Source organism: Drosophila subobscura, chromosome A, assembly GCF_008121235.1.
Source record: "Drosophila subobscura isolate 14011-0131.10 chromosome A, UCBerk_Dsub_1.0, whole genome shotgun sequence".
NCBI lineage: Eukaryota > Metazoa > Arthropoda > Insecta > Diptera > Drosophilidae > Drosophila > Drosophila subobscura.
In genome coordinates, this window is record NC_048530.1 from 14,054,877 (window position 1) to 14,082,452 (window position 27,576).

Sequence of the window (27,576 nt, forward strand, 5' to 3'; positions counted from 1 at the left end):
TAAGCGCGAAAGTTCAATCGAAACTGCAATGACAGGCCGCGGCGGCCATCGAGTGACGGGCATGGCCCTGGCCCTGGCCCTGCTCCTGTTGCTCCTCATAAACGAAGCGCCCCACTCGCTGGGCTACAACATCGATCTGCCGAGCTACGTGCGCTACCAGCAGGCGACCAACTCCATGTTCGGCTTCAGCATTGCCCTGCACAAGGCACGCAACGATTACTTCACCAACCAGAACAAGTAAGTACCAGAAGGGGGAAGGGGTGTGTGTGGGTGTGGGTGTGGGTGTGGGGGTGTGCTAATGTTTGACCTTCTGTCATAACCCACATAACCGTAGACAATGAAGCGTAAACCCATTTATGCCAAGCCATAAGCTGTAAGAAAAAAACCAATTAAATCAGGAAACACTTTTGAGATCTTGAAATAAAAATGGCTGGAGAAAAGATGAATGTTTGCACTCGATGAGGATATACAGAAATATTTGAAGCCTTAACTGAAAACTCCACAAATTGTTAAACCAAAATACAAGCTACGAAAATATATATTTAAGCTGAACCCATTGAAGATGATTAGTTAGCAGCTTCATTAAGATACGATGGTGTTACCCATCACCATAATGGAATTCAAGAACAGACTTATCTTAGTTCAACATTTACTTCCCCCAAAGATTGCAAAATTCTTCACTAAAGATTGGGAACTGTTGTATCTTTGTTATCCAGCTGCATGTGTGAGGCATTTGTGCGTTTCCCACTTGTGTGTGTCACTTCTTGGCTCTTGGGTTTTCATCATCTCTCTCTTTTTTTTTTGGACATTCAGCTTATCGTCGGGGCTCTTGGGGGCTGTTCTCCAGTACCAGCGCGAGGCAGATAAGCGCCCAAAAGAAAGGAAAACACAAAAAGAATAAGAATTTGGTTTTTATCAAAAGTCTCTGGAGACTGTGGACAGAGTCACAGCCACCCAAAAGTCAGTTCATCAAACTTGCCACTCAACGAAAACTGAGAGAGGAGGCAAAGCCAACCGATAGCAACATTTCTCCAGATATAATAATATTTTGTAGCACTTGCGGAACCTTCTTTTGGGGGGCTCTTGAAATTTCAATTGAAACATTTTTAGTTGGTAATAAGCTACAGCAAATTTCAGTGTTTAAATTCGTTTGAATTCCAACACAAATTAAAGGGTATTCGAGGTGCGACGAACAGCTAGAACTGTCCTTTGGCTCTTCTTCCCATTTCCCCTTCCCTTTCCATTCCCATTCCCATTCCAAAAGAGATAATACCGCGACATGTTAATCTCCCAGTGCCCAGTACTCCCGCTCTATCTATGCTCGCTCTCGGGCTTGCTATTATCTACAGCATCCCCTCTGCTCTCTGAATGCTCATTAATTTCAATCTGGAAGATGAAGTTGTTGCAGCAGAGGTTGACAAATTTACGAGTGTCCTATGGCACTTTCTATCTCAGAGCAGAAACTCTCTTGAATGATTGGAATAAATGGGACACTTTGGCGTTGAACCTTAAAGTTGATTGGTCAATCGCGAGTGCTTGACCCCATGACAAATGGCTAAATATCGAAACGAAGTTGAGCGCTTTCTGGACTCTTTCGGTTTGAGTTTTAGTTATTTATGTCCGTGAGGCGTTCAATATTGTCGGCAAGAGCTGGCGCATGAATCGATAGCCTTTGCTGAACCCCACAAAGTTCAGCTTGATGGAGCGTGTTAATCAGTGTGTGCCGCCTAGTCGCAGTCGCAGTCGCTGTCTCTCAGTCTCTCAGTCTCCCTCAGTCTTTCAGTGTTCCAGTCGCATAGTCATAGTCTTCTCAGACTTTTTCGCACGTTCATGGAGGCGGAAGAAGCGCGCCTGGAAGATACGTACCATCGATAGAGTGCTGAGGCTGGGGCTGGGGCTATCAAAGCAACAGCATCTCTCTCTCTCCCACTCTCTCTCTCTGGTGGCTACGTGTGTGAATGGCCTTTGGGCCATTTGCACTTCTTTATTCGTTATTCTCTATAATCCATACACACACACAGAAAGATACTGGCTGCTAGTCGGCTGCTGCTGCTGCTGCTGCTGCACTCAAAGTGCACTTAAAAACGAAACGAAAATTATTTAAATGCAGCGTTAAAAATGTTTACAATTCAATAAACAGACGCAAACATGGCCACAAACTGGCACAGACTGCCGGACAGACACACGGAGAGACACAAAAGAAGATCGCAGATCATTTTGGTTAGACCTTTGGCTGGCTTGGCTCTCTGCACTCCCAACAGAGCTACAGAGTTTAAAGCGCTAAAAAGAGTTCGAGTATTAGACACCTCCAAGTTGGCTGAACTTTGGATGCTCTTTTTTCGGTTTGGAAAGTAAAGTTGTGCCCTTGGGAATGTTCTTAGCTAAGCAAAGAAATTTGTTGCATCTTTGCTTATAAGTTTAATAAATTATTTAGAGCGCTACAGATATTTTATTTATTTATTTATGAATATGCAACAAATATTCCATCATATTTCAAAGGGTTTCTTCTTGCAGTTTGAGCAAGTTTCAGCGCCAAAAACTCCATTGAAAGACAAAGTTTTATTCATCTTAAAGTGTTCTTATATGCACATTTATTTAATTATTTAATTAATATTTAATTTAGGCCATAAAAAGTGTTCTATGTATTAGAAACAAGCCATGCATAGTTGCATCTGTCACTTGTCGAATGCTTTTGGTTTCGTTGACTGTCGCCCACTGTCGCAGGGCAATACACGAGCGAGCGAGCACTTACCCCTCTCTCTCTCTCTCACTCACTCCCCAGCATCTGCACTCTACATACAGACAATTGTGTGCTTAAAAGCTTACAAATTACCTGACTCCATTCTGTAGCTTCATGAGATAATTGTTGCGTGTGTTAAATGGCCACAAGACAAAAGGCGAGGCGAGACGAGACAACGGATTGAGGAAAGCGGCAACAGGCGGGTGGCGGGGGCTGAGCGCTAAGTGTAACTAGTTGTGGTTATTGTTTATAAGGCAAAAAAGACCAAAGACGTTGGCCAATATGTGGTTTGCCCTGAAGCAGTGGCCGCAGCCAGGCAGCCACAATTAATGCAGCACATAAAATGTATCCGTCTCTTGCAGACAAATGCTGTGCTGTGCGAGTATCTCTGTATCTGTATCTGTATCTCTGCTTGACATAGTTTACAACAATCTGTGTGTGTTTGTGTGTGCTATTTACGGTCAAGTGTTGCGTCGGCGCACAAGGTTGCCAGCCAGCCAGCCAGCCAGCTACTAACGCAGCTTCACCCAATTGGCCAAATAGAGTCGTTTGTCCGTTAGCCTCGAAAGAGCATCCATCCAGAACGAGAGAGTTGCCTCGCAGTCCAGTTGTGGGCAGGCAGGCAGGCGCAGGTTTCCTTATAGATGCGACAAAAATTGCATTGGGTGTCTGTCTGTCTGTCTGTCCATGGTTATGCTGTGCCTCATTAGCCTGACCTCGTTCCTTTTCGTAGGCCTCTTGGCAGCTGCTTGCCGCCGATCTACTCTCAAAGCTTAGGCAGATCAAATCCGATCAGATCCTTAAACATTGATGGATCTACACTCGAGAGTCTAGACTTCAGACTGAAGCTAAAGCTACTTTGTAGTAGAAAGTGCAAGTGGGTGTAAATAAATCTTTCTTGGGTTTTTGTTGCATCAAAAAAGAGAACAAAGAAGGGATCAATAAAGTGATCTTCAGTTACAGTTTATTTCTAGCAAAACCTTCTAGAGAAATTATTGAAATTACATCAACAATTGTTTATAAAACTGTTCCAGTGCTCCATGGTTTTTACATTTCTAAAATGTTTCTTTCAGCTAATTTTAGCTAGACCACCGGCTTTGACAGTGGCTGCCGGCCGACGATCACTTGAGAAGTTCATTTAGGTTTTACGTCGCTCCTTCTGTTCTCCATTAAGTGGGTTACAGTGCCTGGGCATGGGTCTGGGGTCTGGGGTAATCTATCTATTGCATAAACTACTGTCAGCTGCAGCTGCCATGAAAATGATCGTGTCGATCGCTGCTGGATTGCCTGTGTCTGTCTGTCGGCGCGCTTGCGTTTGTTGTGGTTATGAAATGGCAAAACGGCAGCAGGCAGACAATGAGAAATGTAATTGATTTCAAATATTTATGTTCCTCCTTTTTGCCAATGGTACGAGTACTTATCTGCGAGTACACTCTGGCATTTTGGGTTGCCTGCCAGCCGCCTTAATTGCCGCTTGATTGCAGACTCTCTCGGATAGACATCAGCGCTGATCGCAGATCAGTTGTGGAGATAACATGAAGGCCTTCTCCTCGAAAAACGGAAGTGTCAAATGTGTAAAAAAGGTGTTGGAAAACCACACACAAACACAGGCAACGAAAATACAATGAGAGAGTCGCGCAGGCGCAGTCTCTGGCTCTGGCTCTGGCTCAGAGTCAGGGCTGGCCTTCGGGGGCACAACATTTGGGCAAATGGCTCAATGAACAAACAAATGTAGGAGGAAACGATCGAGAATGAGCACCGGGAACCCAGGAGGGTATGTCCCCGACGCTGTCACGTGTGTGAACGGCTAGTTTTTCCCAGAGACGGAGAGAGAGAGAGGGAGACCTCCAGGAAAAACGAAATGAGGCGCACACATGTTTAGCGCCGACACGCCCTCGCTCTTCTAGCACTCGGCCCTAGTCCTCACTCACCCCGCACCCTGAGTCGAGTCGCGTCTCGTCTCGTCTCGTCGCGGCGCATGGTTTTTCGGTTACTTTAACGCGGACTGACTCTGAAAGTGACTTGACGATTTACGGTATGAAATGTACCCCCTTTATATTTACGTTGTGCATTACTTAAAAGGTTACCCAGAATGAGTATGAGAATGACACAAACAGAAAGAGAGAAAGAGAAAGAGAGACACAGAAGACACTGAGCGTCGACGCGACAGTGCTGACTAAAAGTCTGTCGCACAATTGTTCGGGGTGGAAAGATCTACCAGACAGGCAGCAGGATGTTGAGTTCATAGTTCATGTTTGCTATTGGATTTAAGGCGCGAGGGAGGGGGATGAGGTATAGGATTACTGAACCAGCTTGAAACTGTCAAATGCAAATTAGGATTGACCAGAAATCACTTTGAAAGTTGAAAAGAAAATGCCTAAAGAATGAGCAGATGATCGCAATTTGTAGCTGCTCTCATTTCTGCGTTGAGCTTTTCAACTGTGTCTCTCTCTCTCCATCTCTTTCTTTCTGCTCAATGCTTGCAAGCTTGCAAAATGCGTTAAAGCTCCACGTGCAGCCGGCTGCATCGTTTACAGTCCAGCTTTAAGCTTAACTGATTCTGAATACATCGAAACTCTCTTCAGACATTGATATCCAAAGAGGAAATTTAGACAAAAAATAGCTCTGAAAAAGGCGTAAAAGTATTTCCCATTTATTTCAATATTTTTTATATTTAAATTGAGTTTTTTTACAATTTAAACTCTTTTTTTAAATTTATTTGTATTTATTTTCATGAAATTTTCTTTCAATTAATTTTTAAAACATTTTCAAGCAATTATTTTGAGTGTTTTTTTGTGCTGAATCAAATTGAAATTAGAGCTCGTTGTAGCCCGTTTGATGGATCGCTGGCAACACAAGGTCACAAGGCCCGAAGCCGGAAAGCGAACAACAAATTGAGTGTCCCAGGAGTGGTGGTGGCCGACCAGCTGTCTGTGGTGCGCATAGATTCCGCGCTCACTGTACTATGCTCGTGTCATTTCATTGAAGAGGGAGGACGGACGGAAGGCAGGAAGGCAGGAAGCATGCGCAGCTTCACACGAGAGCAGCGAGAGGCACCCACATCACGATGTCGGGACTGGAACTGGCACTGGCACTGGGACTAGCTTCGATGTCTGTCTGTCTGTCTGTCTGTCTGTTCAGCTGTTGCTGTCCCACTCGTGCCTGCCCAGCCAGCGTATCCTGTGAGCAGCGAAACGAATGTCGGGCATGTGTTGTCATTGAGAAAAAGTCGGAAGTCGGGGGGCTAGGCATTGGCTGAGGGAGGGTTGACTGAGAGGTGCACAGAGCAATTTTCGAAATTTATTTTTAAAACATTATTTTTATTGCGGCTGCTGCACGCGACGACAATCGCAGAAGTAACCCAAGACGACAGACCAGAGACCAGACCAGACCACGGACAACGAACTGGAAGACCCAATGACGGGAGGAACGCTCGTTCGTTCCCATTTAGCATTCAAGGCGCGATCTAACAAAAGGTTCGGCTCTTCTCTTTCTGTTCCTCTTCTCTTTCGCTGTCTCGCCGCCGCTCCTTTTCCACTTAATTTGGTTCTCCTTTCCAGGCATTCCATTCGATTGCTTGAGACATGTGTGGCGGAAAATTGGTTTACCATTCGCTCGCTCTCTCTCCCGCTCCTAATTGAGACATTTTTTGTGGCTGAAATGCAGCGCAAAAATGTTTAGCAATTGAGAAATTATTTGTTTGGCCAGGCGCCTGCTTTGATGTTGTTCTATTTGTGTATTCACGCTTCCAGTCCATTCAATCCACTTTCAATTGAATTGCATTGATTTTGATTATTTTAGAGCGTGCATTGTGTGTGGCTGGTCGTTGTCTCTCTCTCTCTCTCTCTCTCTCTCTCTCGCTTTGGTTCACTGCACAGGCAACAATAAACGATTGAATGATGACAGAACAACAAACAAATGAACACATTCGCAGGGAGGCTGCTGACGCGTGCTCTTTAATTTAAAAAGAAAAATTACGCAAGCCAAACGGCATTCAATGTGATCTAAATTCGCTGGGGGAAGAGCCAGCCCCTGCCCATGCCGCAATAATCAAAATTCGTTGGAGCTGTGAGCAAATCCGATCAGCTTGGGGCGGGCTGTTGATCAATTATAAACGGAATGCTGGGCTCAAAGATTGATAAAAAGTAGATTGATACCCTGAGGAGTTTACAGTTAACATTTAACGCAACTTTGTACTTGGAATTGCTATAAATAAACTCACCAGATATGTGCATAATTGTGCACTTCCACTTAACGCAGTTTTCAGTGTACAATCAGAGAAAAGTTCCATAAAATTCCATAAAATTATGATAATTATGCTGAGAAATGCATACAAAAATGTAAGGCAATGAAGAAGTTCTTACTTTGATGTTTCATTTATTTAAGTTCACATTTAATTAACGTATTTTTATTTTCCAAAAACATTTTTAAATGTGAATTCAATTTTTTTCTCCACATTTCTGGTCACAAATCTGCGAGTTTCGTTGAGGAAAACGCTTACCAAATATGCACAACTATCTCTGCATGGTTTTTAAAATATATTTATACATACGTCAGTCATTGTTTATCAATTTCTTTATATTTCTTCTTTCGCCTCCCCCAGTACTGAGAATTGTTGAAGAGATATTTGTGGCGATATTTTGTAGCGCCATGAGTCAAATCAATTTGGATTATTCATCCGCTGTTGAGAGTAATTTCTTTTGATTGTTTGGTTATTTTGGTTATTCATTCATTCAACGAAATGCAAATGCGTTCTGGGCTACAATTTGGTGGAGCGCCAGAGGCGGAGTAGGCGGAGGCGGAGGCGGAGGCGGAACCTGTTTAAGCTTGATGTCAGAGTCGGCATTGAGTGTATGTGTTCGTAAATTAATATTAATTATATTCAACGAGAGAGTATGATCGAATCAAAGCGCTTCGATGAATGCCAATGATGTCAGCGGCCAGCAAACAGATACTAGATACACACACACACACACACAGGCACACCCACAGACCCACAGAGATACAGTTTTGAGAGAGTAAAAAGCAAAGCTCTTGTTTTAGGCACTAATTTGTTCTCTCAAGCTCAAGCCTTAATGTATGTTTGAGCGGCCTCTTTTTGGGTTCTTCAAATTGCATTTGCAATAAATGCCAAATGCCAGCACAGAGAGTCAGGATGCAAGGGCGGGCCCGCTTCATGGTTTCACTTACTCGCTCATGGGCGAGTTCCCCATTTAGAGGAACTTCCTTCTGCCCATGAAGCAGCTATAAAGGAGGTCTCGTCGGCAAAAACTAGGGAAAACCTGCGAGTGAAAAGTGCGAGTGTTTAAGGGCAACATTTTGTCGACAAGCAAACGAGCACTGAAAACTGGGGAGAGTAGCGAGCAACTCTGCCACCGACGAGATCTCCTTTATAGTTTCTTCATGCTTCTGCCTTTGCCTTCTGCCGATCTCCTGTCTGTCTGTCTGTTTGTCTGTTTGTTGCCACGCATCTGTGCAATTTTTGCTTTAGTCAAGCGTCAAATTGTTGCATGTGGGCTGTGCTGGCACGGGGCACGGGGCACGGGGCACGGGACAGTGGCCCCGTTTTTAATCAACTCTCAAGTGTTTGATTTGCAGCATTTGCGGCGGCCCGCCTTTTACATTGCATCTCCATACACATTTTACTTTCCGTTTTTATTATTTTCAATTTTAATGAAGGCCCATTTAATGCACCCCTCAAAGACCCAGGCCCAGACCCAGGCCCAGGCCCAGGCCGGGGGCACCCTTTTTGTTCGCGCCGCACTTCCGCATTCAATGAATGCTAATGACAGCTGTCAATGTGCGTGCCATGATGAACTACTGCGAGCTCTGTGCCCTGCCTGCCTGTCCCCTGCCCGCCCGATGCGGTAGCCAGGGAAGCGAATTGGAGGGCGCTCAAGCCCCTGTGCGGAGGAGGGTTGGCGAAAACCATAAATAAATGCAGCAACCAAAATCCCAATCATCGATCGCCATATGCGCCTTCTATGGGTTTTGCCAGGCAACAACTTAATGAATCCCATTCGGAAAATGTGCCAACAAATTTTGGTCATTTAAGTCTGTGCAGAAATCGCATTTAAAACTCATTTTGGAGTTGGATAAAGATGCAAAAAGATACAGATTTGAAGTGAATCTTTATGGAATTTTGTGCGGAATTCCACCAAAAATGAGTCTTAATATCAAAGCATTAGCATAAAGCGTAGCTAGAATTGTATATTATTATTATTATTAATAATCTAATCCCCACCCTCTTGTTCCCCTTTGCAGTGTCAGCTTGATTGTGGGTGCACCCAAATATGATACGTCCCGATTCCAGCCCGGCGTTGTGGAGGCCGGCGGCGTCTTCAAATGCAGCATGAAGGATGATGACTGCAAGTTGGTGCCCTTCGATTCCAAAGGTAATTTCACAGCGACAAAAGCGAATGGCAAATCAAAGTGGGGGGAAATGTGCATAAATCTGGGTACTTTGGCAAAGAGAATTGTGCTCCATCAGAGACCATTGGCGCCAGGCCCCATGCCCATGGCTGCTTATTGAAGCTCCATCAAAATTGGCGCCAGATAGTGTGTGAGGTGAGGTGAGGTGGCGGCTAAGGGGTTGCCCAGAGTGCAATTAGTTTATTTATGGCCCCCCTCCTTCTACCGCCGCAACTTTTTAGTATGCAAAATGCGAAGAATGCAAAAATTAAAATAATACTCGAGTATATATTTTTAGACAATTGCCAGAGCTAAAGCAACAGCAGCAGCACATCCTCTCCTCAGCATAAAACGGAAATGGTAAACACGCAGAAACTTCCTCGTGGCATTCGCATATTTTTTGCATATTTTTACCATGAAGTTCCCCAGTTCCTGGGTGTCGCCGCTTGGCCATAAATATTGCAATTTGATGTTGCAAGAGAGCGAGAGAGAGAGAGAGGGGCAAACACCTCTGACAATTTATTGACACGTGCCCCATCGGGGCTAATGCATTTTGGGTCTGGGTTGGGGCACATCAATTACTGGCCAATACTCTCCCCTTTTGTTGAAATGTTTTTCTTATGCTAAAACGAAAGTGTTTCTCTTCTGAAACCAAATCGAAAACAACAACAAAAATGAATATATGTGCTGGGCCCCAGGCGTAAACAGGTGCTTCATCCAGCTAGCAGGTTCGTTGTCTCATTCATTGCTGTGTGGCACCTTAACCTCTACATCTACCACTACAACTACAACTCTATGTGTGTGTGTGTGTTGCACTTCTGAATCATTTTAGCACTTAAGTGGCTGTGATTCATTTGGCACTTTTGGCACAAGAAACGGAAGGAAATTTATTTCCGTTTCTTATTTGATTTTATTTGATTTGCTTTTTTGACTCATGTTCATTCATTCATATTCATATTCCAGCATTATTGTCTCATTGTTAAAAGTCGCTCCGGAATGAGCTCATTCAGTCTTTCATTTCAGTTTGTTGCTCATTTCTGTGAGCAAATATCTTTTTTGCATCTATGAGGCGGCCACGGTTTTACGTTCTGTGATTCATTTGTGATTATTTTTGACTTGATTCATCGATCAGCCACGATCAGCCACGTCCCGCATGCCATGCCCTCTACCATTCATCATTCTCCTTAATGAGGCGGCGGGCGATTCACCCTTGAATTCGTTCAAAGGATGATGGATTCGCCATTCCATCCCTCATTAGGCCCTCAACTATGTACAGTCTGCACACCCAAAACTACTTGTATTCCCACCCGCACCGCACCTTACTCCCCCACCCGCAATTGTGTCATAAATCACTGACAAAAGGAAGTGACCATCAGCGGCATTCTCAAGTGTTCCCTCTCTGTGTTGTCTGCCTGCCTGTCTCTCCCACAGAGCAGGAGCTTAATTAGTTTGCTTTTTTTTGTATATTCGGCTTAGAGGCACCCCCTCCCCTCTTGGGGCATACATATTAATTTCAGTAAATTGTCCACTTCCGTCCACAATTTGTCGGATTTACTCTTATTTCTGCTCAGTCTTTCGTTTTCAAATATTTCTTTTAGGTTTCAAGTTCTTTCTTTTCTTTGCTGCGCTTTGCCCTTTCTACTTTTGATTTCTGCCAAAAGCAATTGGGATCTGTTAATGATATTAATTTGTGTGTGCTTCTCTCAAACGAAAACAGGTAACAATCGGAATACCGAGGGCGAAATCGTAGACAGGAAGTCCTACCAATGGCTGGGCGCCACTGTGGCCACAGGACGCGACAACGATTTGGTTGTGGTAAGTCTTTAAATCTATAAATTTCTACAGCAATAAAATGAAAGGATTTTAATGTGGACTAGGCTGCATTTTATGCGCACTTTGTTATTATATTTTATATTATTTTTTAAGCGTAAAAAGTTCTAACCTTCTGTCTACTTTTGCTCAAGGATTCATTTACGTTCTGTGGTACTCAAAATGATATAGTTTGAGGCTAAAAGAGGTTAAAAGATAAAGTTTAAGTTGAAGTAAATGCATCTAATGTCAGCGCCTAATGTGCCACTCAAATGCCCGTGCCAAACCTCGTTGTACTTTCATTTTCCACCGACCACAAGTGACCTACTAACTGACTTGTCCCACCCCACCGCTCCACCCCCCAATACCGCTACTAATGCTGTCCGATTTTAATGTGCATTGAATGATGGCATCATCAACATCATCACCGCTGACAGAACCTCGTTAAAATGTCAAATCGCATCGAAAGTGCAACCGAGCGCCCACCTCATCGGTGGTAACAGACATCGACATCGACACCGACACCGACACCGACACGGACACCTCAACCGTTGACTGGGAAAATCAAAGAATAAAATTACCCTTTTTATTGGGGGATTTTTGTTAGACGTTCGGGATGCTATTATGCATTTCAGTGGGTGTCGCCTTTGGGTTCTCGTTCGTTCGTTCTTTCTCAATGCGTTTCGATGTCGGTTTCTGTGGTTCCCACCTGGATTGCGTCAAGTAAACCAAGCCACTGGCAGAGCTACATACACGGATAGATACCAATAGACAGATACTCGCAGTAGTGGGGTGCCTGTGGCTCTCCCAGGGAGACTTTTGGTGGCTCTTTAAGGTGCGCCAAGTCTCGCAACTTTTGTTAATTGCGTTGGCGTCGGCGTTGGCGTTCTCTTTGTTGTCTGCCCACCCACCTGAGGGCAAGGTAGATGGAGAGAGTGGAAGGTAGAACCCCATAAACATTTGATTTTCACTTTAGTTCTCAATTAACTTTGATTTGGCCCATTTGATTTTGGCCCTGGCGCACCAAGAACCGTTAACATTGATGGCCCAGTGCGATGGCCAGCGTGTGTGTGTGTTGGCTGTGGGTTGTGGGTTGTGGGGAAACCACTATTGGACCATGTCCAGGTCACTTCCGCCCCACGCGCTGGCCTTCAAATGCCCATTAACCCAGAGCAGGTCATCGATTGATTTAGTTTTAGTGCCAAGTGCGAAGCGCCCGCCCTCGCCCCGCTCCAACAGCAGGACTACATCATCAGCTGGGACTTACTCAGGGCAGGATTACGACAGGCAGAAAGTAAATGCTCAAATGATCTGGGAACAAATTTTGTTGTTGCGTTCATTTAGCTATCAGCCAAGTTGCAGCAGTCAAAGGCTCACCAATGCCGTTCATCAGATGGCATGAGATCACCCAGGAGTTCGGTTATGTGAGACTTATGTACCTCGCATTACCAGCATCAACAGTGGCATCGTTGTGTCCGTGCCTGTGGCTGTGCGGCGTGGGCGTTGCCGATGACCGCCTACAATTTGGCCATGATCGGCAATCAACGCAAGACCCAAGGTGACATCATTTTGAACTCACAGAAAAGTGCTGCCGCCTGCCTGCGCCTGGGGTCTCTGCTTTTGCGTTTGCTTTTGCTTTTGCTTCTCTGCGTCTTCGCCTGCGCCTGCGTCTGCGTTTGCGTCTGCGCCGGCGGGGGCTTGTGCCGTTTGTGTGTCGTGCGGTCGGCTTGGTTCGCTCGGGTTCGCTCTCGGTCTCGCTCTCGGTCTCGTTTCGCAACGTTTTTATTTTCTTTTCGGATGCTTTTCTGCTGCTGTTGCTGCTGTTGTTGTTGTTTGGTCTGCCCGTTGCGATTGCGACATGATCATCGACACGATCTGTGAAATTGCCAGCGCTATTGAACTCAAATATGGCCACAGAGAGAGAGAGGGAGAGCGAACGATCGAGCAGGAGCAGTAGCAGGAGCTAAAGCTGTGGCCATGGGGATATGGGCAGCTAGCATCTGGGTTCTGCAGGCATCTGCATCTGGCATCCGGCACGCGGAGGGATGTGCGGGCATGGGGGGCATGGTGGCTGGCCCGATATTCTTTTGGCATTCGCATTGGTAACGTCTGCATGTCGACCATGTCAAACGTGTTGACTTTTGACTCTGACTCCCTGGCTCTCTACCCCCTCCACCCACCCCGCTACTCGCACAACAACGAATCGACGGCGTCTGCAAAAGTGCAGTTTAATGTCTCAAAAATTTATCGTTGGCGTTTTGGTATGCACTCTGCACCAAACATGGGCAATAAACCACAAAAAAGCAAAAAAACAAAGCAAACAAAAGCCCAAATACAGACCAGAGACCGGAGACCAGAGACCGGAGACCAGAGACCGGAGACCTCTCAAAACTACGACTAAAAGCTGCTGCCAAAAGAAAGCCAAAACCAAACCAAAACCAAAGCCAAACAACAACAAGAAATCATTCAAAATATGTATGTTTCGAGGGGAAGAGAGAACACGACAAAACAATTTGGTTATAAAGAATGCAAACGGTTGACAGCGAAACACGCCAACACCAGAGGTCAACCATTCAAATGGGGGCAAAGATTTGATCTTGAACAGTTTTTTTTCAAGTCGGAAATATGGGAAGAGTTCGTAGCAAGTAAATTAATGTTACATTTTGGGAGATTACCAGCCAATAATTGCGCAAATTTACCAGTATAAATGGAAGCCCCATTCGCGATCCAAACCCATATTCAGTAGCATTATTTTGCACCCATTCAGATGGGTTCAAGATTGATCTTGGAACAGATTTAACGCAGCGAAATGAATGCTACATATTTGGCATTTAACTCTGCAACTATTTGCATTTTGCCGATCTATAAAATTCGCCAAAAATGTAGAAATATAAATGGAAACCTTTGCCCGATCGAAACTCATATTCTCAGTGGCATAATTTTTGATTTCATTGCCAAGCCAAGAAGAGAGAACCGCACCACTTCTGACTGCGAGTGGACCTGTTCATGGTCCTCCTTCTGCTGTGCTTCATTTGCATATCTAACTATTTTACCGGGAACTCGAACTGAAACTGCAACTATGTGGAACTGGCGGCAGACCAGCTCAGGAGCCCCACCACTCCGCTGACTCTTTGCTCGACTGATAATAAAGTTTTTAATAGGAAATTGCTATTAACTTATTGATCATGGCATGGACAATGGTCTGTGGACTGCCCTGCCTCGAGGGCAATTGTTGAGGATTTCAATTGAATTGTTCAATGTTTTCAACCAGCCCCAGAAATATGCAAAGGGGTCCGTCCGGGCCCAGCGGCAAGTCGATTGTCTGATTTTTGTCCAGTTTAAAGCATTTTTCTGTTGCTGCTTTTATTATTTTTATTTTTCATTTTTATAGGCAGAGAGCCAGCGAGGCAGGACTGTGGTGGACTGTGATTTTCTTTCCTTTTCTTTTTGTGTTTATGCTGTCCGTTTATGTCCGCTTCTGTCCGCGAGTGCTTGCATAATATGGGGCCGGGGCCCCATAGATTTGTGATTCAATGGGGGCATTTGAATGGATCGGCCAAAGCAGAGCCATCCGCACCCCGCCCCCTGCCTGTCCACTGCCTTTCCACCGATCCGATCAGCATTCATTTTTGGCGATAGCGCGTCATTTTGAGTTTATGTCAGAGTCGCAGTCGCAGTCGCTGTCGCCGTCGCAGTCGGAGGGAGTCAGATGGAGTCGCTGCGGAATGGGAGTTTGGAATGGGAGTCGGGGGAGAGGTAGATGGAGACAGAGAGCCACTGGTTGCCATAAATGGCACAATATGTATAAATTTGTAAAAGTAATTGCAGTGCGGAGACAATGGCCTGGCCTAAGATCTTGACGCTGATGTTGATGTCTGATGCCTGGTGCCTTCTGCAGGCAGGCTGGCAGGCAGGCAGTCAGGCATTTCCCTCTTCCTCTGCCACTGCCTCATGCCAAACTCCCAACTGCAGACCATATTTGGCCTGGGTACTGGGACCCGAGTTGGTACGAATTGAGGCTGGAGCGGAGGCAGCGGCAGCGAGATCCCCGTGCGTGTTTTATGTCCAACTGCCAGCCATTTATACATTATAAAACTATATAAACACACAGAACTGCAGAGATGCGAAGCGATGCAATGCGATGATGTTACTCTCAGTCCACAGTCCACCGTCCGCAGTCCCCATCCCCAGCCCCTGTCACAGGGCACAGTGTCCAAAAGGTGCATGAAAAAATGGAATTGAGGAACTTTGAAGCAAATTTATAAACTACGGGGATGCGGGTATAAATAATACCCACATAAATGTATGCCTATAATTTATTATTATTATTATTAATATTATTATTATTATTATTATTATTATTTACCATAGAACATGTCCACTAAAATCAACTCGAATAAACCCTCTCATATTTGTATGTCTTAAGACCTGCCCATCCAGCTTTTTCTTTTAAGAACTTTTTCAAACACAACTTGGGCCCACTGTGCTGCATGTGCGATCCGAAAAGGGGGGTGGGGGATCGGTCTGTTAATTCGCTTTGGCCATTTTAGGAAGGCCGGCCGCTCCATGCAGTCGGTTCTGTGCCATTGTTTCACATCTTCACAAAATAATTTCCATGCCTCCAAAATGCCTCTATTATGTGTCTCTTTCTTTTAGCGTATCTCCCCCCTCACTCACTCTTTACATGTTTCTCTCTGTCTTTGCAGGCCTGTGCACCGCGATATGTGTTCCACACGATGACGCCATCGAGGGCGATGCGCTATGACCCAGTGGGCACCTGCTTCACCTCCCACAACTTCGAGCAGTTCCACGAGCTATCCCCCTGTCGGACAAGTGAGTAGCACAAAGCTGTGCCCTGTGCAGATTAACCCAGACATAATTTGAACCTGCGTTTCGGTGTGATTTCTGCAGTGCCCTCCTGCACACTCTCCCTGTTCCCGCCTCTGAGTGTGACTGTAATTTGAGTGGGCAGGGGGAATCCCCTAAAGAGCGAAATGCAAACTGTCAGTGCTTCTGCTTGCCTTGGATTATTTTCGTCTCTTCTTTTTTTATTTTGGTAATCCCAGAGTATCGAATAACGGTAACTGAGTGTGTGTGTACACTGTACAGCGAAAGTGAAAAGAAATTGTAGCATTAAGGATTGAGTTTTGTATTTTTGAAAGCATTTCGTGCGTTTATTAACGCTTAACTAACACTTCAATAGTTAGCATAAAGTTAACATAAAGAATCTGTGAAGCAAAGTCCATCCATACAGAAATATTTCCCAGTCTTATAATAGAAGCAACCATTCCAAAACAAAACCCACATCTTCGCTGACTAATTTAGTTCATTTCAAGAACAAATGAAACCATAAACCTCCACAACTCAAAATGCTACGCCCACCTGATGACCCCACCCAACCAACGATTCCGATCTCGGACAGATCCAATGATAGATTTATGGATCGCGACAGCCGCCAACAAATATGTTGTACACGGGTACTGCCCATTTCAAAGGGAAGACACTGAAAACATAGGAGTCTCGATGTAGTTTGTGCATCTAAAAATATTTAGTTTGATGTTCAAAGTTTCTGTTGTTGTTTGCTCCCCTCATCGGTGGGAATGCAAGCCACAGGGAAGTCGTTTTTCTTACGCTTTCTCTTCCCTCCCAACTTTGTTGTGTTTTTTTTTGCTTTTTGTTTTTGGGACAGCCTGCCAAATTTGTTTGGTTAGTCATCGCATTATACGGACTATATACGATATATATGTATGTAGCTATACCTACAAATATGTACCTATAGAACACATGTGGCATTCGCTGCCGCTGTAGCCGCCGCCTCCCCCTCCTCCTCCTTCGCAAAGTTCTGCCTAGGTGTGAGTATTTTTAGCATCGCTTACCAGATGCAAAGCATAGATGCTGCCATATGCACATAAGTATATACATAATATAATGTGGAGAATCTGTGTATGGAGCGTTAGCATCTGTAGATACTTATGTACAAATGTATGTGGATCCGAGTTTGAGTATTGTTATTTAGCTAGCTGGCATATGGTCAATGGGTTGCTTGTGGGCCTGCTGGAACTAGTTCATCATGGGGGCAGATTTGTTTTGAGTTTTGTTATGTTTTAGCTTGCTAATGATAAAGTTTGAATGCCTAAAACACACTCCAGTGATCTGGCAGTCGAATACACCTTCTCTCCCCACCCAACGGATGAGATTTCTCAATCCATGCAGGTCCAATATGGTCCGTCCAAGGGCAATTTAACGATTCTAAGCACATTGGGGCCAGGCTCGGCCGGTGACCATATTCCCATTGGTCTTGTTCATCGTCATCATCATCATCAATGCGATGTTGCTGTGGTGGGGTTATTAATGCTGCCGCTGGATGTTGCAGTTGTGAAATGATTAGCAGCAGCCGCGGCAACATCGACCCATCTTGACAGTTGCCTCAGCACATTCCGACATCACTGAAAGCAATAAATACCAACTTAACGCACAAAATGCCAAACTAAATAGTTAAACGAAACACAAAAAAAGAGAGAACAAAAACAACAACAGAAAAAGCAACAGCAACAGCAACAGCAACGAAAAGGGTAAATCAAACAACAAAAGCGGAATAAAATCATGAACCCATGAACGCCAAAATCGTTGTGCCGAAGTTTCTATACCCTGACTATCAAGATCGTAAAGAACTGCTAAAAATACTTTGAACATAATTCTGGTAGTCTACTTTATTAGTGGTATGATCCATTTTCCAGTTGCTTATTATCGATGAGGCTCAAGACAGCTTTCCCTGTCCACAGATTATGCATCAAAAGCTAGCCCAAACTAGAATACGCGTTTAAAGGGTATTTACAAAGACACACAAACACACACACTCAAACGAACCGTTGGACTGTCCAAGTCCGAGTTGTGTTGCTGGTGCTGGAGCTGAGTGGAGTCGGAATCGCTCTTCGTGCCCTTGCTAAAAACTAATTGTAATTCAAGACGGGGCGATTTTATTATGGGAATTACTACAACTGCACGCACACACACACACACACACACCCGCGGCAGACAATGCTTTGGGTATGTCCAGGTACGCATAGGTACATACATATACACGTGTGTGCAAGAGCGAGTGCCTTACAAAAAGTTGACTTATGCGATTGCTGCTGCTGCCGCGACGTCGGCGACATGTTGCTGCCTGCCTTCGGTCCACGGGCACCAGGCCTGGGCCCCCCCGGTACCGGCACCGGCTCGGCTCGGTGCGCTCAAATTGAAACACTTCGGAGACAAATTGTTATCGTTTAATTTGATCAAACGCACGATCTGCCTGTTGATTTCTCTCTTGTTTTTGCTCGCTCTTCCTCGCTGTCTCTCTCTCGGTGTCTGCAGCTTTATCGTTGCTCTCATGCGGAGGCAGGCGACATAATGGTACTCGTGGAGTACGAGGGTATGCTGCATTCGTGCTGATCTTTGTAACAGGCACAAATATAATCGATGTTATGAAGTGAAAGTAGGAAATGTTTAACATCAAGCGCCAACAAGGCATCCATTCTCGGAGAAAATCAGTAAACAATTTAATTGTAAACTTTTTACAACTGCATGCTCCTTCTGGTGGTGTGGTTTTTGCCTACTATTGGGTATTATTTGGTCGGAGCCAAATTCTCTCTGGGGCTGTTTGCTGACTTGCTTTTGTGCTGTTCCCGCTGCGTGATTTTGTATTTGGTAGCAAAGCAACATTCGCAAGACACTTTGCCGGACAGTCTGGCACAGAAACAAACAAAAGGCGGAGCCAACAAAAGGATGTGTGGATATGTGGATCTGTTGCTGTTGCTGTTGCTGTGGCTGTGGCTGTCCACTTTAGGCCTTAGCCTTACCTTCGTCTTGATCTTTTTGTTTGCCGCTCTGCTGTTGCTGTCTGCTGTCACTGTTTTTGCTGTTGCTGTTGTTGCTGCTGTTACCTTGGCTGTTTTCTGTTCGTACGAGGAGTATTGTTGTATTTTCATTTCAATGTCCATCGGATGTCTGGCAGTTTACCCCAAAGGCGCGCTCTAATCCTTTTATGTTGCTCTCTGTCCAACGCGACCAACTCTTCCAACTCTCCCGGACTGACAAATAGCAGCGCAATTTATTGCATTGCATCGGTAATTATTTGCAATTTATTGTCCCACATACTTATGCGATCCCTCTTGAAGCTGCTCTCGCTCTCTCGCTCTCTCTCTCTATCTGATTGTCTTGGTCCCTCTCGAACCATTTGTGCTGCCCCGGGGTACGCTCATTGAGCTGTGGCCGAACATTTATGAGGAAATCACAATGCCTAAATGGTCAACTGTGACTGACAGTCACTCCTGCCTTCCCGCTCACTCACTCACTCACTCACTCACTTGATATCTCTCTTTCTCCTACTTGCAGACAACTGGGGTTATCATCGTCAGGGCTCGTGTCAGGCCGGCTTCAGTGCAGCCGTCAACAAAGTAAGTATTACTAGGATAATATACCCTAATCTGCTTATGAGTCTAGCATTATATAATGTTCGATATTATGTGAACTGTTAGCACGATCCCTAGTTGTGGTGGTATCACGGATAAATAATTGGAAAATTTAAAGTTTCCTAAAGGTGTTCTGTGAAGCTCTCAGTTGTTTAAAGGTTTCCCAGCAGGAGGCATCCAAATTATTGTTCATTAATAGGTTGGGATATATTGAAAAAAACAATCAATATTTACTTTACCATCAGAATAATTTCTTAATTATTGAATTAATGAAGAGCATTACCAGTTCGCCCATGTCCAGTCCAATTCGTATCCAAAAGAGACCCTACCCAATCTTTAGCTCTTTCTGCAACACACTTTTGTTGTATTTTTTGGGTTCATTGAGTTATTATATGCATGGAATGGCTAGAGGGGGGGCGCGCACTTTGGGAGGGGCGACGGCGGGGGACTGTAGAGCGCGGCATGGACATGTCTCTGGCGTGGGCACGTTTAGTTGGCACCTCGTTGGGGATCGTGGCATAACATTTGCATTCACAATTGCATCCACAGCATTCGATCTGACTATTTTTTATTCGGTTTCCCTTCTCTCTCTCTCCCTCTCCCTCTTCCCCTTTCTTCTCTCTTCTAGAATGGCTCGCGTTTGTTCATTGGCGCACCTGGCAGTTGGTACTGGCAAGGTAAGTGCACGTTTTTCCCACATGTACCGTGTACCGTTGTTCTACTTATTCTTCTATCCGTCTATCAGTACCTTTTTTTTACTTGTACCTTGTACCCTGTTTTATTCTTTTTTTTTGTACTGTCTGTTGAGACGATTTACTTTTACTGTATGTATTTTGAATTTGCTGTTCTTTCTAGTACTCGTATCTCGTATCTCAATGAGAACAAATCCACAAAAATAAAACAAACAAATTGATCCAATGTATTTAGTCATAGCTAGAGCTCTAAGTATTTATTCCTAGATGATCTCCAACTCCGAAACTCAACACACACACACACACACACTGACCCACACCCACAAACAAAATCCCGTAGTCTGGTTTGAAATTATTTTAAAGTTATTTTCCCGTATTCATAGCATTTTTGTCCTCGCCCCCGTCCCCCCTGAAAAGCTAAAAGTTCCCAAAGAAGAATTTTTCCTGCTCTCCAGTGTACAAAAAAAAAGCACAACGAGTTGTTTTTTCTTACAAAAACATATTTTTTCCCCTAGTTTATTTTAGTTGATTTTTCCGTATTTATTTTGTGCTTAATACTGTTGGTCGTCCTACGAGTTATAAGGCAGTGCCTAACCCACCTAAGTGTAAACCACTTGAAACCAAACATATTGATCTCATCTCTGGGCTAGTTCTAGTTTTGTATTTTAATCCAGTAAGAACATAATTTACTCCAAGTCTCTAACACCCGAACGAACCATAGCTCTAATCTAAGTTAGATCCAACGAATAAGCATTTGTGGAAGATTTGTTGAATGCCTCTTAGTGCGGGACATAGTCTATGTCTCTGATGTGCATGTCGCATTGTACCCATTTAGTTTATAGTTTAAGCTTAGGTGTAGACTGTAGCAGACATAATATAAATCTATGGTTTCAAATTAAGAATTGGTAACTGTGCATCAACTTGGGTGCATTTGGTACACCAATTTTATATACGAAAATGTACCTAAGAAAAGCAAAATGCACAGCAGCCACGTTATTGGTAGAATAGAGTCGCATAAGTCCTCCCATATACTAGATATATATGTATGTAGTGGCATTGTGTTGTCGAGTTGTTGTCATCAAAATTACTTAACCCCCAATTGGCCTAACTAGTCGCACTATTGTCGTCGCTGCCTGAACAGCTAACAATTGTACCGTGCCGACCGACACAGTGTTTTGTACTCGAATAAATTGTCTTACGAATCATTATGCTAACGAAAATCATTCAACACTCGACGGCAAAAGTCTGTAGTGGACTGTACTTTAATCGTTAATCGTAAACGTAATTTGAAATGTAAATTTAACCGAGATCCAAAGATGACAAAAAAAAAAACATCCTTAGCTGCATCTTAGCTGTACCGTATCCGATACACTTACTATCTACTGTAACTTTAACTGTAATTGTACCTGTACCTGTAACTTTAACTGTAACTGTACCTGTACCGTGTAACGCGTCATGTCTCCCCAACGTACCATCCTATTTTTTGTTCCTTCTGTTTTTCGTTGTCTCATTTGATTAATCAAAATTATGTATTCTCTCTTTTTCTCTTTCTTTTTTGATCCTTTTCCCACTCGTCACACCTTATCCACTCTCTCTCTCTCTCTCTCTTTCTCTCTCTGTGTATGCGTGTCGGCGCAAAATGCATGCAATTTTGTACCGTACCGTACCGTACTCGAAAAAAAAAAAAAAAAACCAAAAAATGACGTATGCATTCTGTACCGATTGCCATGAACTGTGTCTGTTGCTCAACCCAAAAAAAAACCAACAAACAAAAACCACAACAAAACCCGAACACCAACAACCAAAAACCAAACCCAATCAACATATTTCCACAACTTCTGTTGCTATTAAACTATCCGAATCCATACACTGAATACAAAATAAAAAGGACAAACCTACTCAATACCGCCCGATGCCGAGTTTCCATTTAAGCCGCCTTATTATCAGCCCTTCGGCACTGGAGGTAATAATAATAAAAAAAAAAACAAACAAAAATATAAAAAAAAAAACAACGCAAAAAACCAAAAACGCTTCTCACCAACTGCCTTAAAAAACTCAACCAAAAAACTCAACCACAATCCGAAACTGTACCTACGAACATTAACCCTATATAGCTGCCAAAAAAAAAAGTACCTAAACATCTATACACACACACAAGCACACACACACACACACACACACACACACACACTCAAACGAACTCCATAAATGGTGTCTGATAATGCGAAATACAATATCGAAACGAAATCTCTGAGAAATGGGTGGAGAAAACACACATCAATCATCCATCCAATCATCGTGTGAACACTGTTGTGTCCTGGAAGAAAAGCAAAGAAAATACTCCATTTATTCCATGGCATCCACCAGATATCATCGCCGCATCGACAGCTTCTTCGCTAACTAATAATGGGAGAGTAAAACCAAGAAACCAAACCAATCTCCCCGCTTACACCATCAATAAATGTATCTCTACCATGAATATCCCTGCTATAACTCGCTTTGTCCATGTCCGCTTCTCTCTGGTTGCTATCGCGTTTCGCTTCTCAGGGAGGTTGTTGGTTGAAAGAGAAAGAACTTTTCTCTTTCAACTGCATCTGGATTCTCCCTTATGCTTCTAAGGTTTGGGGATCAACGAAGGAGTTGCATATGGATGGATGGAAACGGCAGAGGAGGAAGTTTTTTACTTTTATTTTTTACTTCTTGGTTTCAGCATTTTCTTCTCTTATTCTTTCTTTAATAAACGAACCTTTTCCTCTTTCGTTCTTGGTTTTAAATGAGAAATTCGTTGATATTTAATTATTATTTGGATAAATGATAGCAAGAATTCGAAGGACCGAAAAGGAAGCCAAAGACTTCCGATGTGATCAAAACTTTTGCTACTTTACGGTCTGTGATTTCATGAAGGAGCAACTGAAATTGCTGAGATTGCAGCTTGCCCTCTGCCGTGGCTATTTGCCTTCTTTGTAGCCCCAAACATTAGCAATTAACTAAAGCTTCTGGGCTGTGCATGTTTGCTCTCATTTCTCTGGTCTCTGGTCTCTGGTCTGGTAGTAGTTTTATTCTTTGGGTGCTGGCTGTACTACTAACCGGAATGCGATCTAATCATAATCTGCACACCCTGAACGCATGTGTGGCCAATCACTCAACCCAATCAACCCACCCATCTGCATCCATGTACTCGTATGTCCATTATAGACTAGACTTCCTGTAGTGTAATCGTTGCTGTTGCTGTTGTTGTTGTTGCTGCTGCTCCACACTGCAAATCGTTCAGCATGCTCATAGCCATGTAGTGTACTCACCCTCAGAATCACCAAACAAGAGGGAGAAATCCCTGAAGATGATCTTCGAATTGGGTTTGACGCACTCAAAATGTTTTCATCAAATGCTTCCCACAGGTCAGGCGAGCTCCCACGATGTGACCAAGCCGGAGAACCAAGTCTTCTCCACGGTGGAGAGCACGTCGGTGAATGATGACTCGTATCTGGGCTATTCCATGGTCACCGGCGACTTTGATGGCGATCGCAGCGAGGATGTGGCCATAGGCAAGCCCCGTGGCGCCAATTTGACCGGCCAGGTGGTGGTCAATCGCTGGAATATGGCAAACATTTTGAACATTACTGGACGACAGATTGGCGAATACTTTGGCTATGCCCTCGCCTCCAGCGATGTGGATGGCGATGGCCTGGACGATCTCATCATCGGCGCACCGATGTTCACGGAGCTGGACAATGTGGAGGGCAAGTACGATGTGGGCCGTGTCTATGTGCTGATCCAGGGCGGACACACGGCCTCCCAGTTCTTCACCACGGAGCACATACGCGACGGGTTCCAGACCAAGGGTCGCTTCGGTCTCGCCCTCACCACCCTGGGTGATGTGAATGGCGATGGCTATGGCGACTTCGCTGTGGGCGCACCCTATGACGGGCCCGAGGGCCGTGGCGTTGTCTACATCTATCACGGCTCGTCCATGGGTCCGTTGGCGAAGCCCTCGCAGATCATACGCGCCGAGCAGCTGGTGGAGGGCGCTCCCTATCCGCGCACCTTTGGCTTTGCCCTCTCTGGCGGCGTGGACATGGACGGCAACACCTATCCGGATCTGGCGGTGGGCGCCTACAGCTCCGATCGCGTTTACCTCTTCAAGTCCCGCCCCGTGGCTGCTGTCAATGCGGAGACGACCTTTGCCAGTCCCTCGAAGCTGATCAGCCTGGACGATCGCAGCTGTCCGCTGCAGAGGGACAACAAGAGGGTGCCCTGCATGATGCTCACCACTTGCTGGAGCTTCACCGGTCGCTATCTGCCCGAGCAGCTTGACTTCGATGTGTCCTGGCTGCTGGACGCCAAGAAGGTGCGCAATCCCCGCATGTTCTTCCTGCGGGATGAGGGCAAGAATATCCGCAATCAGACGATTCGCCTGAACTACGGCCAAAACTATTGCCTCAACGAGACGGTCTATCTCATGGACAAGGTGCAGGACAAGCTGACACCACTGGAGGTCGAGTCGCGCTACAACCTGCGCAGCAGTCGTCCCCTCGAGCCCATAGTGCGGCGCAGGCGCGGCATCCTCGAGCCGGTGATTGATCAGAATCGTGAGATTGTCGTGCGCGACGCCATCAACATACAAAAGAACTGTGGCCCCGATAACATATGCGAGCCGGATCTCAAGTTGGAAATCAAGTGAGTTCCATCGAGCGAAGTGCAGCCAAGAGCTAACACAAATCCCTCTCTTTATCCTTGGCAGAACTGTGGATAAGTATCTGTTTGGCTCACCCGAACCACTCACCGTTGAGGTTTTGATCTCGAACAACAACGAGGATGCCTTCGAGGCAGCGTTCTATATGATTACACCGCGCGATCTGGAGTTCCGCAAGCTGCAGCAGCTGGGCGAGAAGAAGGATACGCCCATCACCTGCTCGGCACCCACGCCGGCGAATAATCACACGCTCAAGTGCGACATTGGCAATCCGCTGGAGTCGGGACAAATCGTAAGCAGAGAACTCATCCCTTGCATCTCTCTCAGAATTTTAATCTCTCTGCTCTGCCCCTTCAGGCTCACTTCATGATCAGCCTTGTGCCGGCGGACAAGTACGGCAGCTCCTCCAGCTACGAATTCTACTGGGAGGCAAACTCCACAAATGTGGAGAAGTTGGGCTCCCACTTTGACAATATTTACCGCAAGAGCGTGGGCATTTGGGTGGACACGGACCTGGACATCAAGGGCACATCGCTGCCGGACTATCAGCTGTACAAGGCCGATGACTACAAGACGCTGGCGAATGCCACCAGCGAGGAGGATCTGGGACCGCAGGTGGTGCACATCTACGAGATACGCAACAATCGCCCATCGATCATCGAGGAGGCAGAGGTCTATATCCACTATCCCTACGAGACCATCGTCGGGGATCCGCTGATGTATCTGCTCAGCCAGCCGGAGACGGGCGGCAAGATCCGCTGCGATCAGGTGTACGAGGTCAACGAGCACAACCTCAAGCTGGACGAGAAGCTGAAGAACAAATCATATTTGCATGCGCAGGGCGCCATCAGCAATTCGGTGCAGTTCAGCAGCCAGGCGGCTGGTGCGACTGGTGCCGCTGCTGGCGGCGCGGAGCGAGCTGAGGGGCATCTGGAGGTGTCGCGGGGCTCGCAGGGCGGCCAGGCGGTGACCGTCAGCCAAACGGAGGCCAAGAATCGGCTGACACCCAAGCAGGTGGCCCTGCTCGAGCGTGAGGATGCCCTCGATGTGCCCGGCGATGCTTCGTATGTGCATCAGGATCGTGCCAGCCAGGCGGTGATCATCGATCACGAGCCGCGCATCAATCAGAGCAGCTTCACCACCATCTCCTCCTCCAGCTCGGGCCCCAGTGCCCAGCTGCGTGGCCACAGCACCCAGGGCCACATACAGATGGCGGGTCTGCCCCAGCAATCGAGCAGCAGCTCTGGCTATCAGTCGGGGCCCCAGCAGAGGCAGCAGCTACATCTGGCTGGTGCTGGAGCTGGAGCTGGTGCTGGAGCTGGTGCTGGCGGTGCCAACTTTGCGGACAAATCCATGTACGGCGGACGCAGTGGCAACTTCCATGCGGGCACCCTTGATCTGGGCAGCATACCACGCACCAATGTGGACAATGATCTCTACAGGAACAGCCAGTTCCAGGGTCAGGGTCAGGGACAGATGCACACCCAGTCGTACGGACAGGGACAGGGACAGTTCGGAGCTGCGCCAGGTGGCTATCATGTGACATATAGCTCGGGCAGCAAGCCCTACTATGGACGCGAGAATGGCGACTTCTACGATGAGGATATACTCCAGCAGGGACCTGCGCAGAGTCAGGGACAGGGTCAGGGTGGACCGGGACACTGGTCCTCGTCCAGCTCGAGCTCCTCCCAGCGCCGTTTTCGTCGCAGCAGCGATGATGTGGAGCAGCCGCAACAGATCGATCTGAATTCGCCGTGCCAGTCGGCACGCTGTCGCACGATTCGCTGCGTGGTGACCAATCTGGGCACCGAGGACGGTGATGCCGCATTTGTGGCCATACGCGCCCGCATGGTGGCCAAGACCATGGAGAAGCTTGCCTCGAATGTGCCCCTGAATGTGTCCACGCTGGCCGTGGCCAATGTCACCCAGCTGCCGTTCATTGGCCAGCCCAAGGACAAGATTATCAAGTCACACGAGATCTTCTACAAGGCGGAGCCGGAGCCGCAACAGGTGCCGGATGTGGTGCCACTCTGGGTGGTTGTGTTGGCCGCGTGTGCGGGAGCGCTCATCTTTCTGCTGCTCGTCTGGCTGCTATACAGGGTGCGCTATGACCCCAACAAGCCACCTTCGATCAATTGTTTAACTCTCTGCTTTAATTCTCCCTTGCAGTGCGGCTTCTTCAAGCGCAATCGGCCCACGGATCACGCACAGGAGCGACAGCCCCTACGCAACGGCTATCATGGCGATGAGCATCTGTAGAGCGAGCGAGCGAGTTCTTCATGCAACATGAAATAACAAACAGCAACAACAACATTACGAACTCTAAAACAACGTACTAAAAAATGGAGATAAAACTCAACAACAACAACAACAAAAGGAATGTACTAAAACACCAAGGAAACTGAAAGCGGTGCGACGAGCAGTGCAGCTCAACGGTGGCCGCATTGCAGGGCACACTGTACTCTACGAGTGTTAACAGTACAACAACAACAACAAACAACAACAACAACAACAAAAGGAATGTACTAAAACACCAAGGAAACTGAAAGCGGTGCGACGAGCGGTGCAGCTCAACGGTGGCCGCATTGCAGGGCACACTGTACTCTACGAGTGTTAATAGTACAACAACAACAACAACCACAACAACAACCACAACAACAATGTACTAAAACACCAAGTAAACCGAAAACAGATGCCATGAGCAGAGGTGCGCCTGCCCAGAACTTTCTGCTGATAATTGCGAAACGGTTCGCGCATGGCAGGGCGCACTGTACTTTACGT

The 27,576-nt window shown here is 45.9% G+C and overlaps 1 protein-coding gene across 2 annotated transcripts; it reads left to right on the forward strand.

Moving 5' to 3' along the window:
- The first annotated feature begins 1 nt into the window (after window position 1).
- On the forward strand, window positions 2-27,312 carry LOC117889577 (integrin alpha-PS2). 2 transcript variants are annotated; one of them, XM_034793980.1, is made up of 11 exons: window positions 2-237; window positions 9,005-9,135; window positions 10,869-10,966; window positions 15,667-15,793; window positions 19,337-19,398; window positions 20,042-20,090; window positions 21,994-22,068; window positions 23,501-24,779; window positions 24,844-25,087; window positions 25,153-26,895; window positions 26,965-27,312. In XM_034793980.1, the coding sequence occupies exons 1-11, from the start codon at window positions 29-31 to the stop codon at window positions 27,052-27,054; spliced, it is 4,107 nt and encodes a 1,368-aa protein (XP_034649871.1). In that variant the 5' UTR covers window positions 2-28; the 3' UTR covers window positions 27,055-27,312. The 2 variants fall into 2 exon arrangements, with proteins under 2 accessions (XP_034649871.1, XP_034649873.1); XM_034793982.1 differs by lacking the exon at window positions 21,994-22,068.
- Window positions 27,313-27,576: the final 264 nt, after the last annotated feature.

Coding starts and splice junctions, on each gene's coding strand:
- LOC117889577 (XM_034793980.1), top strand. CDS start 29: ATGACAGGCCGCGGCGGCCATCGAGTGACGGGCATGGCCCTGGCCCTG. Junction 10,967..15,666: donor GCGACAACGATTTGGTTGTG/GTAAGTCTTTAA, acceptor CTGTCTTTGCAG/GCCTGTGCACCGCGATATGT. Junction 22,069..23,500: donor TCAGCCCTTCGGCACTGGAG/GTAATAATAATA, acceptor TGCTTCCCACAG/GTCAGGCGAGCTCCCACGAT.